The sequence below is a fragment of the Eubalaena glacialis genome, chromosome 12 (assembly GCF_028564815.1).
Source record: "Eubalaena glacialis isolate mEubGla1 chromosome 12, mEubGla1.1.hap2.+ XY, whole genome shotgun sequence".
NCBI classification, from domain to species: Eukaryota; Metazoa; Chordata; class Mammalia; order Artiodactyla; family Balaenidae; genus Eubalaena; species Eubalaena glacialis.
In genome coordinates, this window is record NC_083727.1 from 8,427,181 (window position 1) to 8,443,775 (window position 16,595).

General features: G+C 44.0%; 1 protein-coding gene across 3 annotated transcripts in view; it reads right to left on the bottom strand.

Moving 5' to 3' along the window:
• Nucleotides 1-810: 810 nt before the first annotated feature.
• The window catches only part of FNDC1 (fibronectin type III domain containing 1), a 95,507-nt gene continuing 79,722 nt past the window's right edge, over nt 811-16,595 (bottom strand). For all 3 annotated transcript variants that reach the window (XM_061207265.1, XM_061207264.1, XM_061207266.1), the window contains 6 exons: nt 12,798-12,906; nt 9,010-9,089; nt 6,924-6,953; nt 5,988-6,149; nt 4,488-4,610; nt 811-1,544 (listed from right to left, as the gene is read on the bottom strand). In XM_061207265.1, coding sequence (XP_061063248.1) covers nt 1,429-1,544; nt 4,488-4,610; nt 5,988-6,149; nt 6,924-6,953; nt 9,010-9,089; nt 12,798-12,906 — 620 coding nt within the window. In that variant the 3' untranslated portion in view covers nt 811-1,428. The remainder of the gene's footprint in view (nt 1,545-4,487; nt 4,611-5,987; nt 6,150-6,923; nt 6,954-9,009; nt 9,090-12,797; nt 12,907-16,595) is intronic.

The window sequence follows — 16,595 nt, forward strand, 5'->3', positions numbered from 1 at the left end:
TGGCCACTGGGGAAGATGTCAGCTCTCGCCTGCCCCATCACAAAAATCCCGCAGTGACTTGTTTCCTGTTTTATCTTCAAACCTACCGGACACATCAGGCTTCACCTCAACACGCTGCTGGCACCGAAAATAACTGATTCCAGTAGGCGGAATGCTTTCTGCCATTACATCATTTACGTAGCGGTACAGCCCCCGGGCCCCAGAAGTGTGTCTGCCTCTGGCTCGTTCCCACTACTGGTTCTTCTACCCTGAAACTTAGGAGAGAAGACAAACCCTTCGTTCCCCAGAGCTGCCTGAGGACGTGGAGGTGCCACTCACATGGAAAGGACACCACGTTTTAAGAAGAATTAAAGTGTCATTAAATAAACCCTCTCATGCTGCAGTTGAGAGGGGTAAGATGCTTCTGTTTCAAGGAGTAGATACTGAGCTAGGCAGGAAAGGCGAAAGAAGTTTTTTTAAACTGGATTTTAAAATCATCTGGGACCTAAAATCTTAATCTGGAAACTTACTGGATATGTCCTCACAGAGACCACCAGCCCATTTCTCACGTGAGGATGGAAGGTGGAAATCACTCAGTTTGCCACTGGCTCACAGCTAGCATCACTGCATCCCAATCATTTCCACAGCTCGGCAGCATTCACAGAAAAGGTACCTTTCCATTCCTGCCGTGTTATATAGAGTACATATCCTTTGGACCCTTCTAAAAAGATGTTAATAAACAGCACCTCTGCTCCAAAAAGTCCCACACACATTTATCTAGTGAACAAGTACAAATTTAGCAATTTTAATCAATGTCTTTGCAGACAAGTGTGGATATGTATATGCATATATACATATATATATATATATCAAAATTGAGAATTTACAAATAAGATTTGATACAATTGGTCTAGTGGTGGGTAAGTCCATAGAATAAATCTTCAGTAGGCTACATTTCCTTTGGTGGCATTTTTAGTAATTCAGTTCTACTGCATAGAAAGGGATCCAAAGCTTAAATTTAGCTACTTTTGGAGGAGTCCAGTGAGAAGAAAAGAACGTGGGTGGCGTTCCGCAAAGCAAGCACAGCGTGTTTATGCTGGTCCCTGGAGATACCAAAGCGTCTGAACTTTGTGCCTAAAAAGTATGAAAATCACACCAGGCGTCCTGGTAGCTGCGCATTTCTGCCGTCTCTGGGATGAGCTATTATAAGCAAAACATGTGGAGAAGCAAAGTCAACAGCAACATTGAATCCTGTGTGTGGTCCAGGCCAAGAAGTAGGACTGAGCTCCAGGTCAAAGATGCCTGAAGTGTCCGGTGTCCACCGTGTGGCCTTGCTGACATTGGGGACAGTGAGGCTTGGGACACCACCTCTTCTCCTGCTCACGGGCCCTAGTGCAAGTTAGTCGAGGGGGCCGGGCAGGGCAAGCTTCCAGCACGACCGTCCTGGGGTTACCACTTCCCTGGGATGGAAACCCCACACTCGTACCAGCCCACGTAGTAGTAGGGGGTTCCAAAACCTATGTTGCCAAAGCTGACCGGCTCCTGGCGGTACTGGCGATAGTAGCCTGGAAGGCAAAAGGAAAGAGAGGGAAAGAATAATGAGTAATATTGTGATTTATAATAGAAAATGTATATTTGGTCTTCATCGCCATCGTTGGCACAGAGCTCCTGAAGCCCTTGGAATTTCCTGAGTGACAAGAGATATAAAGATGTGTGGAATATTATTATATTCATAGTAAACCCTGTTCAATCACACCGGAGTTTATGCTAACGACGTGACTTTCCGAAAGCACCTAAGGATGAGGGCTGGCCGCCAGAGGAACCAACCGTGTGATTGTAGGGTGGGAACCTTCAGCCCTACCCACAACCTCCAGGGAGGAGAGAGGGGCTGGAGATTGAGTTCAATCACTAATGGTCAATGACTTCATCAATTGTGCCTATGGAATGAAGCCTCCAGAAAACCCCCAAAGGACAGGTTTGGAGAGCTTGCAGGTTGGCGAGCACGTGGAGATTCAGGCAGAGTGGTGCTTGGAAGGGGCGTGGAAGCTCCCTGCCCTCCCCCATACCTTGCCCTGTGCATCTCCTCCACCTGGCTCTTCCCAAGTTACCTCCTTTTATAATAAACCTCAATTTAGTAAGTGAAATGTCTCTCTGAGTTTTGTGAGCCCCTCTAGCAAGTTAATCAAATCCAAAGAGGGGGTCATGGGAACCTCTGATTTATAGCCTGTCCTTATCAGAAGGACAGGTGACAATGTGGACTTGTGATTGGCATCTAAAGTGGATGAAGAGGGGCAGTCTTGTAGGACTGAGGTCTGAAACTATGGCATCTGATGCTATCTCTGGGTAAATAGTTTCGGAATAGAGTTGAACTGTAGAGCACGCACTGGTGTTGGAGAATTGCTTGGTGGTGCGGGAAAAAAACCCACACTTGGAACTGGTGTCCGTATCGTAGCATCAAAAGCACCTGAACCAACAGGAAGAATCCTCACCCTTACAACCTCCTTTCAGACAGAAGATTTCTGATAAGTTGGCCCTGTGACAAAAGTTACTTCCAGATAAATATGACCATTTTTGTGTGGAGTCACAACACCCACCCTCTGAGGTTTGTCCCAAGGATGATTTGTGGGGCTAATCCAGTCGCCACACGTGTGACACAGGTAGGAAAGAGTGCTCATTAGTCCTCCCTCTCGCCCTCTCTCCACAGAGAAAGATCATTTTAGTCAATCACAATGGAGCACTCCCAGTAGGGCAGGCCCTGAGCTGGGCAAGCAACCTTAACCAAGATTGCCACAGAATCTGGGGCCCCTGACTTGCCTAGAACCTCAGGCCTCCAAGATTTACTTTTTGGAATCTGCAGTAGACTTTCAGATCTTTCAAGTAAATCTCTCAGAGGAAAGAATCTTGTAGCAGTTCTGACCACTTCTCCTTTCAAGAAGAAGTGATACTCCAACCTCCTCAGAAAATGTTGGCAACTCAACAACTGCTCTCACCCCTTTGGCCCTGTGTCCTCTTGTAAGATGAAAGGTTACCTGCCATTCCACCAGTGAGTTTCTGATGAACCAGCACCTCTGTTCAGAGCCAAAACCATGACAACAGTCACAGAAACACAGTGAAATACAAATAATGCATTTAGTACTAACCCTGGGGCACTGCAAGATCCTGAAACAATTAAGAGATGTGGTGTATTATGTATGTTTATTGTGATTGTTTATTTTCTGTGTAAACTTGGCTAGGACGTGGCATCCAGCTATTTGGTCAGATATTATTCTAGCTGTTTCTGTGAAATTATTTTCTAGATGAGATTAACATTTCAATCAGCAGACTTTAAGTAAAGCAGATTACTCTCCACAATGTGGGTGGGCCTCATCCAATTAGTTGAAGGCCCTAGTAGGAAAGGACTGACTTTCCCTGAAGAGAGGGGTCTTCTGCCAGAAGCCTGCCTTCGGACTAACTGCAGCATTGGCTCTTCCCGGGGTCTCTAGCAGGCTTGCTGGCCCACCCCGTAGATTTTGGACTTGCCAGCCTCCACAATCATAGAGCCAGTTCCTTAAAATAAATCTTGTTCTCTCTCTCTCTTTCCCTCTCTCCATCTCTGTCTCTCTCTCTCTCTCTTTCTCCCATTGGTTCTGTTTCTCTGGAGAACCCTGCCTAATATACTTGTTTTACTGTTTTGTGTATTTTAATGTATCTTAATTTTTTGAAAATGGGTAATCTTTGTACCACCTATGGTATTTTTTTCCAAACTAAAAAATGTTAAAGATCAGAACATCTTATATCTTAAAAAATGCCAGATCACTAGAAGTGCTGGACTTCATTCAGTTGTTCTGTTTATTTGTTTATTTGGGGGCTTGGGGTAGTTAGTAATGTATTACAAGTTGTTAACTTTGAGATTAATACACTTATTTTCACCTTGCAATGCCATCGTGAAATAGTTGATACATGATCTCCTGAAGCACATCATGGTTGGTTTGTATTTGTTTATTTTTTCTTTCACTGGACTCTTGTTCATGGCATTCTCCACCTGGAAGGCCCTCTAATCTTTGCATGTATTTTTATGACTCAGCTCAGACTCTGCCTCTTCTGAAAACCTTCCCTGGAAGTCTCAAGTGGCAGCCCGCACTCTTTGAACTCAGAGAGTAACTATAATCTGCACAATTACCTGACAATGGGACAATCATGTGACATAACTCTTGTCATTATTTGTACTTTAAGTTGCTTGCTCTTAGTTACCTTTCACATATTTATCCTCCCTTCCCAATTACTGACCATGTTTCCTGAGAGTAGGGGTAAGGTCTTATATTCCTTTGTATCCCTACCTCTCCAAGGCTCACCCTAAACCCAGCATGTGGTAGGAGTATTTTGGTCCTTCCTTATTTTTATGCTCCAAAATTCTGCTAATATCCATCTTCAAATGGTAAACCAAGTGCGGAGCTACAGTGAATTTTCTCCTTATATCAGCCCTCCTCTCCACCCCCCAGTATATTACATTGGGCCTTTGTTCACATTACCTGGAATGGTAGGGAGGGCTTCTATGTAGGACTGAGGCCCTGTTCTTCCATCCAGGTGAGAATCCACAAATTGACAATGGTCTTCACCTCTTCCCCAACTGTCCCCAATGCTGTAGAATGTATCTGCATAAAGGAATACGATGAGTCAGTGACTGCTCCAGAACTGCCACAGCTGGCTTAGGAATTTGCACAAGCTTTGAAGTGGGCACATTACTTAAACTCTGTGTGTCATACTTTCCATGTTTGAAAGATGGTGATAATGGCACCGATCTCAAAGTGTTACAAGGATTCAGCAAGATCATGTATGCTAAATACTTAGCAAGTGTTCATTAAATGGAAACTACTAATATTATAGGCATTTTCAGCCTGTAAATGGGAGACCTTTCTACTCTTTGTTTTAAAAAGAAGGAGGAAACTCTGATAGGCAGAGAATGTATTATGAAATAATTATGAAAAGCATGAATACCTAGAAAAATAGAAGAAACTATTTTCATACATAACTAGAAGTAGGGTGTGTGTCTGTAGCATGTGGCGCTGTCCTTGGTCCTGAACCAGAGCTGCACAGTAGGGCAAAGTTGTTTCTCTCAACCCTGGGATACCAGACATGGCTGTGTAACCTCTCCCGGGAATTCTGAAGCAGAGGAGCAAAAGGGCAGTGTGCAAGAGGGGAAAAAAGAGCAGCAAGAAACAAACAGACTGGTTGTAGGGAGAGGCATATACACGGAGAAATTGCAAGAGTGGGGGATGGTTGGGGAGATTTTGACATTATCTAGAAATGATGAGCACTAGCAAGAAACAAAACAACAAAAAAACTGACCTATGACAAAATATAAACCAGCCGAGGGAAAGTTTTCTTTCTTTTTAAATGTATGTACTAGAAAAATTAAAAGTCGTGCAAATTTTGAAATACAAAACAATTTTCGGTAGGTGGGTGAGTTAAAACCAGCTGGGTAGAAATGGCATTTTGAAATGTTAGTAGTTCACAGTAAATACTTATGTTATTCTTTGTTTTAATCCCCTACCATGATGAAAGCAATGTAATTTTTGGACACAGAACAAATAGTGCAGCTCATGTATGTTTCACCATCTACATTGTTTCTCTGTAAAGTTGTTCCAATGGCAAAAATCGTAGGGGGTACTTTTCCTCAATACTTCCAGCTTACACTCATACCTTAAAGAAACTTAAAGGCCGTTTTTCTTTGTTGTTAATGTTATGGGATTAACAACAAAGAAAAACGGCCTTTAAGTTTCTAACAGAATTTTGGATTTCATTCCTAAAAAGTAGTAGATTTAAAATATATACATATATTCCTGGGTACCAATGTAAATACTAGTCACTCCAGAATAGAGCCTGCAAAACTGGTTTGCACTTGAGCCAGACTGAGATGTGATGGGTCCATACCTCAAATACATTCTGATGCACCTGCTATGTCAAGTTAGCATCTGATAAACTAAAAGCTTTCCACACCTTCCCATAGCCCACCATCCCTAAAGACCTACCTTTCAGGTTATCACTGAGGTAGATCTTATACCGCAGTGAATTACAAAGAACGACTCCCACAAACTTTCTGTACCACGTCCGCTTCACATACTGTCGGCCGTGGCAGTCCGTGTAGCCAGGGTCATGTTTGAAAGCAAATGGGATCCAGATGGGCTCACCACCTAGACAACACACAGCACACCTTCTAAGTCATGGCGTTTCACAGTGTTTATTCTTGCACAAAATACCAGAGAATTTGATTTCTTCACTGGGACTTCCCCTTGTCTCAGGGCTTTTCTGAGCAGTTTTCCCACCTCCCAGTGGTCTCTCTCTCTCTGTCTGTCTTTTCTCTTCTTTCTTTGTACTGAAGTACAACTGGGGAGTTCCCTGTACCTGAATGCAGTTAAGGTATTTGCATTTCTATAAAGGATTCTCAGAGTAAGAAAAGGCCTAATTTAAGCCAAGGAACATAAGCTATAATGGCAAATTTGACCTTGCAGGGCATGCCACCCTACCTCCCCACCCCCAAAATCCCTCAGCACACGCACCTCCTGTTCTTGTCACTCATAAGACCAGTCTTGAACTTAAGCAATAGGTCTTTCTTGGTTTATTTGAAAAACAAAGTAAAATTTTGTCGTACACTTAATGCATTTTGCTATCTTTTCAGCAATTTAAAATATTCAAAGGGGTTATGAAAATAAAGTTACCTATTTTCATAGATACTGGCCACCCATAATGGTTTTTATAGATATTGGCTGCTATGGCCCTATTTAAAAATTTCCAGAACATTCTTTTCCCTAGATTAGGATGATGGGTGCAAAGAAACCATAGAAGTTGTCAGAAAATTATGAAAATACAAAAACGGTTCAGCGTGTCTACTTGTAACCATAACAATCTCATATTCAATATTCAACTTGATTACTAGAATGTCAAGTTTATCAAGAAGAGAAACTTACCTGGTGGCCTCACAACAAGCAAAGGATTATCTGTAGAATGAAAAATAAATAATTGACTTCACTATTACATCACACAGCCATGCAACTGTTGGAATGGTTTTTTTTGTAATTAAAAGAACTAACCAAGCTAGAATAGATAAAGAAAGTGTAAGATTCATTTGACAGATGCCAAGACATTCCCTTAGTTTTTATTTTCTAGGCATTTCCTTTCAAGAAATACTCTTTTCTATTTATATTGTCTTGGTATTTATATAGAAGGTGTGGGTCCTTGAAGATAATATTTTGACATTGGGTACTACAAAATAATTCAATACTCATTATGTTTTAAAATGTGTCCATCTTGGGAAAACAGTTCAGTTGTTTCTTAAAAAAGTAAAAACACACACCTACTATGCAATCCATCCATTCTACTCTTGAGTATTTACCCAAGAGAAATTAAAGCATATGTCCTTAAAAATACTTGTACATGGATGCTCATGGCAGATTTATTTGTAATAGTCCAAAAGTAGGAACAATCCAATGTCTATTAACAGGTGAATAGATACAAACTGTGGCACATACAATGGAATACTGCTAAGTAATAAAAAAGAATGAACTACTTATAAATATGACAACATGGATGGATCTCAAAAGGATGCTAAGTGAAAGAAGCCAGACAAAAGAACTCACACTGTGTGATTCCATTGATATAAAATTCTAGAAAGTGCAAATGAATCCATAGCGACAGAAGGCCAATGAGTGGTTGTCTGAGAAGAGGGGAGAGGATGGGCACACAGGGAGGGAAGGGAGGGCTGGATTGTACAGCAGCAGGAGGAAACCGTCGGGGTGATGGAGCTGTTCACCAGCATGACTGCAGTGATGGCTCCAAGGGTATAAACATACCTCAAAACTTCCTCAGCTGTACATTTTGAGGATGAACAGTTTACTGTATGCCATTTCTACCTCAATAAAGCTGTTTTAAAACATGTCTACATCTTAGCCCAAATAGTGCCACTTAATATGAAACTACATTACAAGGAATTCTGCTTTAGAAGAAGTTCATTTTTATAAAATACAGGCCAGGTAAACATGGGCCATTCTTTTTTTTTTTTTTAATTATCACAGAGTAAAATTACTTTTTTAGGGTACACATCCTATGAATTTTTAACACACGTATAGACTCATGGAACTCCACCACAATCACACCGAACATTTTCATCACCCCAAATCTGCTTTGTGCTGCCCCTTTGTACAGCCCATTCACTCTGACATCATCTGCTATCTATAAAATAAAGTGACATACCATTAGCTATAAGTGTAAATGCTTGTTTTACTCTCCTGCTCTTAGGAAATAATGTAAGCAAATGGAAGCGACAGCCACGTTAGTGTGGAGCCAACCCAGCTGGGCTTCTGTAAGTGCCTGTCTTGGGACCATGGGTACCAACTCTCCAGCCTGGCTTCCTATATAGAAAGGCTGCCAACCCAGCAACTGCCACCATGGGCCAGCTCTGTGTGTACTGCCTCAGACCATGACCATGGGGACACTTCACTGAAGGGCTTGAGAGCTCTGCACACCAGCATCCCAAAGTAGGGACATCCTCTGAGTGATATTGCTTGCAAGATGGACAGTATTTTAATTAGACCCTCCATATTAAGTAGAGACATTTTTGTCTCCTAGTAAAGGAAGCAACTTAGAGATTTGACTAATTGAAAGAAACAACTGCTCCTCAGGTCACATGACATTTATGCTCTTCAGCTGTTTGCAATTAAAAAAACAAAAGGAATTTATCTCTGTAACTAAATCTCTACAGATAGATTCAAACTTTTCCCACACAGTTGAAAACTAGATTTTTTTCCCCCCCCTTTTCATTGGAATTTGACCTTTTCACTTCCCAGGCAGTTCCAATGAAGATTACTTTAAATTTTATTATCCAACTTTTAGCTTAGCAGAAAGAAAATCATGTTTATCTTATAAAATGACATCCAATATGAACTGATTAAAGAGAAGAGGATTTAACTTCTTCAGTTTTTATTCTATTGTAGACATGATTTCAGATTATTTGTTTTTAAGAAAAGGAAAAAAATGAGAACATGAAGTCACCCATACCTGATTCTGTGACAAATGAGACCGAAGGGCTGATAGGTCCATAGCCATGAGGATTTTTGGCTTGAACTTTAAAATAATACCTGAAATTGGAAGAAAACATTTTTTGAAAGAGAACCTTGTTCAATTTTTGTGTAATGAGACAAACACCCAAACTATTCAGCACCTACTCTGTGGCAGGGTTTGAGTCCTATTTTTTACAAATGCATACACCACTGCTATTTCTTCGTGTTATTTCTAAACTTTCTCATTTTCGAATAACTTTTCAAAACAATACATGTGACTAATGGGAACAGAGGGGCGTACTGGGCAAACAGGTCACTTCGATTGTGTGTGTTATTGAGAGCATCAAGGGTTGAACTGCCCCGCGCAGGCCCGTCCTTGGATGGAATGGTCTCCTCTTGTCCCGTCTTGAGTTCTACTGACCAAGAGGAAGAAGCCGCAGCAGTGAAACGCTGACCAAGCAGAATTCCAATTTTAACCTAATTCTAATCACTGGACTTCGTGTGAAAAAGCTTTCCAAGAAAGTATACTCACATCTCATTTAGGACAGAATCCATTTTTAAATTTCATTTTTTTTAAAAAAAGGTATGCACAATTAAGAACATAGGAATTCCCAAATCTCAATTCACTCAGCATTTCGTGTTTTCTCAGTTGTGCGTACTTTTAACTCAGCGGTCGTGGAGTTATTTAAGGCAAACTCTGCTGGCAGTTCAAGCAGTGGGTTGGGCATACATCAATGATAACAGTCAAACTTTACGGATACTTTATTTTTCCTTAAAAAAGTAGGAAATCGAAACCTAGAGAGTGACACTGATATTCAGAGGCTACAGGGGACCTTTCTGTTGAATATTTCTCAAGCCATCCCTGGAGCCAACCTGCTACCCCTTCCCCAGCTCCACAGAGGGGAACACCCTGTGCAGTTGAAGAGATGGCAGAGGGGTGACCAACTGGCTGAGAGAGACTATTCCGATTTCTTGCCTGTATCCATTTTGATTTACCACTGAAACCTACGTATTCTCCAAATCTACCCTCCTGTTCACACAATAATTCCAGCCCTCCACAAAGCCCACATGGCCCAGTTCTAAAGATGTATTCCCACTTAAACTCACCTAATATGTCAAAGTAAGTTTAAATATGCTGAGCTGAAAAACAACATGGGATTATGAAAGAAGTAAAATTCCTACTTTCAAAAACCACATTAAACCTTTCCTACAGACTAACATGTATATTTCATACCCTGAAGAGTCTCTGTCTCACCCAAGTGACAAAAGCAATCCATGCCTTGCCTTCTTATATAAGCTTCTGGCACCTTCTTCTGAATAGCCTCCATGGTGACAAATCTTTGTACTTTAGGTATGGACTTAAAATATGAAGATTCCAGAAAGCGATTCAGGGCTGAGTTGGGTGAATAAGGTGGACAATGCCCACTTAATCTTGTCAAAAAAGAAGATTCAGTTATAAACAACCAAAGCCAGTTTTTACATCCTGTCTCCTCTTGGGCCGGACCGACTTCTGCGTCTCTGACAAGGACTCTGAAGGGGGTCCTGAGAAGCCCTGAGGACTGTGCAGAGGATGGGGAGACGCAGCCTCCATGGAATAAGCACGTGGACACTCCAGTGAGCCCATCGGAGATGCCCTGCGTTAGGGTAACGCGGGGAAAAATGAGCGTCCTTACATCGTGGCACGCTTCCCGAGCTGTAAAAATTCAGCAGCTGTTGGAGGGGTTCGGAGGAAGTCTCTGCGGGAGGAAGCACACGCCCCGCGTTCCAGCCAGCCCACTCCCTCCGCAGAACGAACGAACCACAGGGCAGAGGCAGCTGCTGCTCTCAGCCTGTCTATCAGGGCGCTCGGTGTGGGTGGACGCAGGACTCGAGCCTCAGGGGACACTAGGGCCCTCTGGGACCGGCTGGTCCAGCCTCCAGCCTCCTCTCCTCCCCATTCCCCCGTCCCCCCACCACATCAGCCTCCTTCTCTTCCTTAAACACACCGGCTTCCCAACACCCTTCCTGCCTGGAGCAACTTGACCCGCTCACCCACCTTCCCAGGTGAAGTGCTGCTTATCTTACTCGCCATGGAAGCTCACCTGACTGCACGCTAACCCCCAAGCTCAGGCAAAAAGCCGCCTATTATACCCTCAGAGCACAGTGTACTTCTCCCTCACAACACTGGCCGGGGAAAGTTCATACTTATGCGTCTATAAACCATCTGTCTCCACCAGACTGTGCGAGCCATGAGGGGCCACGGTGTACTGTGTACCCCTGCCCCACGCCCTCCCCACGCCCACCGCTCTCTCCTGTGTGGAGCCCGGTGCCTGGCCCTGAGCAGACACCCAGTAAGCGCTTACCGGTGGATCGTGGACCCTCAGTCATACCTACTGAAAGAATGAATAAACCATCCTACATAACCGTGCCCTGATATTATGCAAACCTCAGCATCAGTTTGGTACCAAAAGTTGCCACAGGAACGCTGGACTGTGGAGGGTGCAGGAGACTGGGATTGGCAAGGAGCCATGAGGCCAAACATCCCTAAGGCCTCTTTCAGCTGATACTGAGACTGTGCTGTAAAAACGTTCACTCTGCCCACAATAAAAAAATGGGATGTTGACTTCGTTTTCTTTCGTTTTATTCTTTTTGTAATGAATCAACTTTTCGTTACTATCGGGAAGAGCTAAGAAAAGTGCTCTCTCAGTTTCCTGTTTTTTATTTGCTAAATCTCAAAATTTATAACAGTTTATGAAAGCTCAGTCCAAGGGAGCCCAGGACATTAACAGGACCTGAGGAAAGTTCTCCGCTAGTGCAGAAGCCTCTCGGTGCCCGAGGATATTGTCCAGTTTCTATCCCTTTCAACACATTTCTGCTTAAGGAGAGTATTTTGTTCCAATCTCCTCTGTGTTCCTCTGACTCTATAAAAAATGGGAGACCTGGGTCCAAGTCACTTCACTTAGAACACTTTGCTATGGAAATACAGTGGCTTGACGTGACACGGTGTGCTAGAGCCATTCTACAGGCTTTAGAGAGCCGATCGTTAAATATCAGGAATTCCGCAGACCCAGGGTAGCTCAAAATTGGCCATGGTGGGAGAAATTGGCAAATACCATTAACCAGTTGTTACTGTTTTTGTTTTTTTTTTCCCAGAGAGCCAGTTTACAAGCACACCACAGCTCAACCATTGTGTTCTTTCCTGATGGTTGTTACCAGCAAAACCAGGTAGTATAAAAGAGGAAATGCACACTCATGCTGTTTGTACCCTCGAAACAAGGTCTGCATATTTCACACTGGGGGCTCACTCTCAGATGGCCCTCTGGCTAGCGAACCACTGCCCCGACTAGGTTACACGCTTCTTGTAACCATTATTAATGTGTAAAATACATCTTTCTTGAATGATCTGAACTTGTACAGTATAGAGTCTGAGTAATTGCTGCTCCATCAGTGTCACGTACAAAGCTTGTGCTGCCTAAGCCACCATGGGGTGAGTGCAAACAGATCGATCCCCTTTCAACACACAGAGCAACCTTTCCTTCCCCAGTGGTGGGTAGTTTTAGTCTCCGGAAAATAGGGAACAAAATAGAAATACAATAATCTAACAATTACGGTGCCCATAGTGCTTTCTCCTAAGAAAAATACATGACATATGGTAAGCATTCATTGATAGTCTATGAGAACGAACTAGAGAATTCAAAAGAAATCATAAAAACATTTTTGATTAATCCTTTCCTTTTCAACCTAAGGATATCCATGACCAGGCATACAGGTCTCATTTTCCGTTTGTAAATGACTGACACATCATACCTTGTGTTTGGCTTCAGGTTCTCAATGGGCAGGTGAGTTACTGATGAAGCTTGGGTGGACCACTTGTTCCTGATGAAGTCTTCATAGGATGCACTGTAAACTAAGTAACCTACAAGTGGAAAGGAGGCAGAACCCAATGAGCATCAGGGAACCGCATCACACCGGAGGCATAACCCAGGGGAGGATGATGGGGAGGAAACAGTGGCGTGGAGGCAGCTCTGTGGGAGAAGTCAAGAAGGGGAGTGTGTTGGGTCAGGATGGGGTAGAACGCTGGTACCCACTGGTGAGACCAGACGCAGATAACAAAATTAAAGACACTTCCCGATGACTAGCTGGTTCCCTACTTCTCTTCCTTGTCCTCATCTCCCACATTCCCTGGCCTTCCTCATCTCCTTAGAACTAATAACATCTGTGAACGCACAGCAGAAGAAAAGAGCAGTGACCTCCACACAAGTATTTAAGAAGTTCCCGGTAGAGATATATACAATTGTCCTTCACGTGAAACGAAGAAACCATGATGGTGAACGCCATGTGTGTGGCTGAAAGACCCCAGACTCACGGTGGGTGATCTCCTCACCTACTGCTATCGGTTCTCCTTTTGTTTCTAGTTGTTGAATACCTCTGCCTGCCCTTGACCTCGATGTCTAGTGACAACAGTCAGGCAGCTCTTTTCTCTGCCTTATCTGCTATTAATGGGCCTCAGCAGGTGGGCCCTCAGCCCTGACATCTGCCCAGCCTTCAAGGCTGCCTCATTAGGCCAAGTGAAGCTCACGTCACAGCTTCACACATTCTTTACTTACGTTGGAAGGAAATCGTTGTCAAGTACTTTCTACGTGCCAAACATTATGCCGAATCCTTTGGATTAAGTTTTACTTTGATGAATTCTCCTGGTCCTAGTACATAGGATTCCCTGCCCTCATTCTGACACAGGAAGAGACTGAGTCTTAGCGAGGGGGTAAAAATCTGGTCCAAGTTCACACTCGTTAATTCATTCAACAAATATTTGTTGTGTGCCTTCTATGTGTCAGACACTATACTAAGTGCTGGAGGTCAAATGGTGACTCGCTTTATCTAAAACTCCAGGGGCAGTAGGCAGGCAGACAAACAGGATTATACAGCTGTGATGAGAACTGAGAAGGAGCAGTCCATGTGCTGGGGGACGGGGGGTGGGCAGAGCTTCCCCAGGGCCCCGAAATGGGGCTGACGACTGAAGGATGGGAAGCAGCTAAGATGCATGGTAGGAGGTGGGGTGGATTCCAGGTAGAGGGAACTCCTGGGCAAAGATGCTGAAGAGGGAGGAACCAGGAGAAGGCAGAGCCTCAGAGTGGCAGGGTGGGAGCGGGGGGCGACATGAAATGAAGCTGAGGAAGCACAAAATGGAAAAAATAGGCAGGGCCCTTTGGTCACGAAGCCTTTTGCTTTTCATTCTAGACGAAAGGGAACACACTGAAGGGGTGACACAACAAGACTGTCTTCAGTGCATCTCTCTGGTGCCAAACGGAGAACCGACAGGGTGTGGGGCGTGGGTGGGGTGGTCTAGCTAGACAGCTGTCACAATATCCAGGTGAGAGGTGGCGACAACTCAGGTACCGTGGTAGTTAATGGAGAGAAACGGATGTATACAAGAGAAATCTGAAAGGTGAAGCTGACAGGATTTAGTGATGAACTGAATATGGAGGGGAAATAAAAGGAGATTTTAAGATGACTCCAAAGCTTCAAGCTTGCAAAAATGGGTGGAAAAGCGAGGGCTTCTCTGAGATAGAAAATCCAGATGAGCAGGTTTGGGGCTCAGAAGGATCATGAGTTTGCTTCTGGACTCGCTGAGTCTGAGATGCTTTGGAGACATCCCGGTGACGATGTCAAGTGGACATGATTTTACTGTTTGAGGCTCAGAGGAGAGGCGGGCTGGGCCTTGAGCTATAAACCAGTGACTCCTCTCCCAGATGAATTAAAACCGTGTGCGTGCGTAAAATCCTGGAGCGAGAGAACACAGAGTAAGAGGAAAAGAGAACTTAGGACCAAGGCTTCGGCAAGTCCGATCTTTAATGTTTGGTCAAAGAGGGTGAGCCTGTGAGGGAGACTCGGGTTGAGAGAATTGGATCGCAGGGCAAGGAGGAAAAGATCAATAGCATCAAATGCATCTGAGAGGCAGACAACTTTATTTAGCAACCTGTTCTCTCTGATTGCCTCCACTAAGACCTATTCTGGGGATGGAAAGAGCGGATGAGAGTCACACGGCTAATTACCAGGCACACAGGGAGGAGAAGCAGAGGCACTGGGCACTGAAGCCTTTCCACGCTGCTTTCTGGAGGAATTCATTCTTCTCTTTTTTCAACAAGTATTTCATGGGGACCTGGGAAGGGCTGCTGCTCTCTCCCTAGGGTTCCCTCCTCCTCTGAGGACAGCTACATCAAGCCACACACGCTGCATATAACAAGGGCACATCCTCACACATGTGCCCGAGGAGCCCTGTTTTGACGGGTCTGCCCGGCTCACCCGCCTTGAAATCAACTCCATCAGAACCCTGTGCTTCGTCCCACGTGCTACGCAGGTTTCTCTGCTTATCCTTGGGTCTGAATTTTTATAATGTGCTTTCTGAGCACGCGTAACTCCTGCTTTCTCTGTTCTTATCAAAACCTGTCCTGAAAAACTCAGAGGCCATCATGTGGGTGATTTCCTATGCAGTCACTCCTGACGGAGTAACTGCCTCATTCACTGGGACTGATCAGGGAAAGCAACGGGTTGCAGGCCTATTCACTCTGCAGGAGTTTCATATCGTTTGGATACCACCTGGTTACATGTTGACTCAACCGCTTGTGAAAGAAAGCAGAGCTGGTGGAAACCAGCAGAGCGCTCAATATCTCACAGAGCTACCAGGACCCAAATGCCCTGCAGTGGGTCCAGAAGTGTGATGTTCTGTTTGGGTCTAGGAGGTATCTGTGTATCCACTTTGCTTCGCTGTTCTACAGCTAAAAGAGCTGGTGCTTGATTCATTTGCTGATGAAGACCTCCCACGATATTCTCTTTTAGCCTCTGGGGTCTAAACAGCCCTGCATATTGCAGGGTTGTCGTGCGCTGAACTATTCCACAGTAAACAGCTTCGTAGTATCCGCACAACCTTCTACTGGGAGTGCCCGAATCCCTATAAATACCTCAGCCATATTATCTATGCTCGTGGCATGAGTACTCGTGATTAGGGCACTGAGGTTTGGTTTAGGGTTAGGTGTAGAGTATGTGTTGATGAGATGACCTCAAAGTCTCCAGGGAGCTTTGGAAGGCTTGGGATGTGAAGTTAACAACAGCATGTGTTTCAGAAGCACGCCCTCTATGGGATGATACAGGAACTGCTTCGGAGTTAAGTCCAAAGACATTTACCGGGAGTTCTCTGAAGGCTCCTCACGCTCCAGCCCTTGAGGCATGTCTAAGGTGGCTGGCGCGCTCATCCTGTATCCATCCTTCTGTTTTTCAGAAGCCCCGTGGCTCAGGGCACAGTGGTATATTTATTCTAAGTAACATCTGTTATGCAAGAGATCAAAAGCTAAATAGCTTAAGATTTTCCATTATTTTTTTTTTCTGTATGCTTACTTGCTTGCTTTTCAAAATTACCATTCATAAAATCATATTCAGTTAATAAAAGGATTTTCTGGCTGTTTTGACTACAAGCTTTCCTCCTTCCATTGATTTATTCGTTTTCTATTAGGAACATGCTGGACTTCACAGAAGCTGGCCTCTGCAGCCTATGCAGCTCACAGGCTGGGGGGGACCAGCACTTACAGTTACACCAAGACTCCGCCCCCT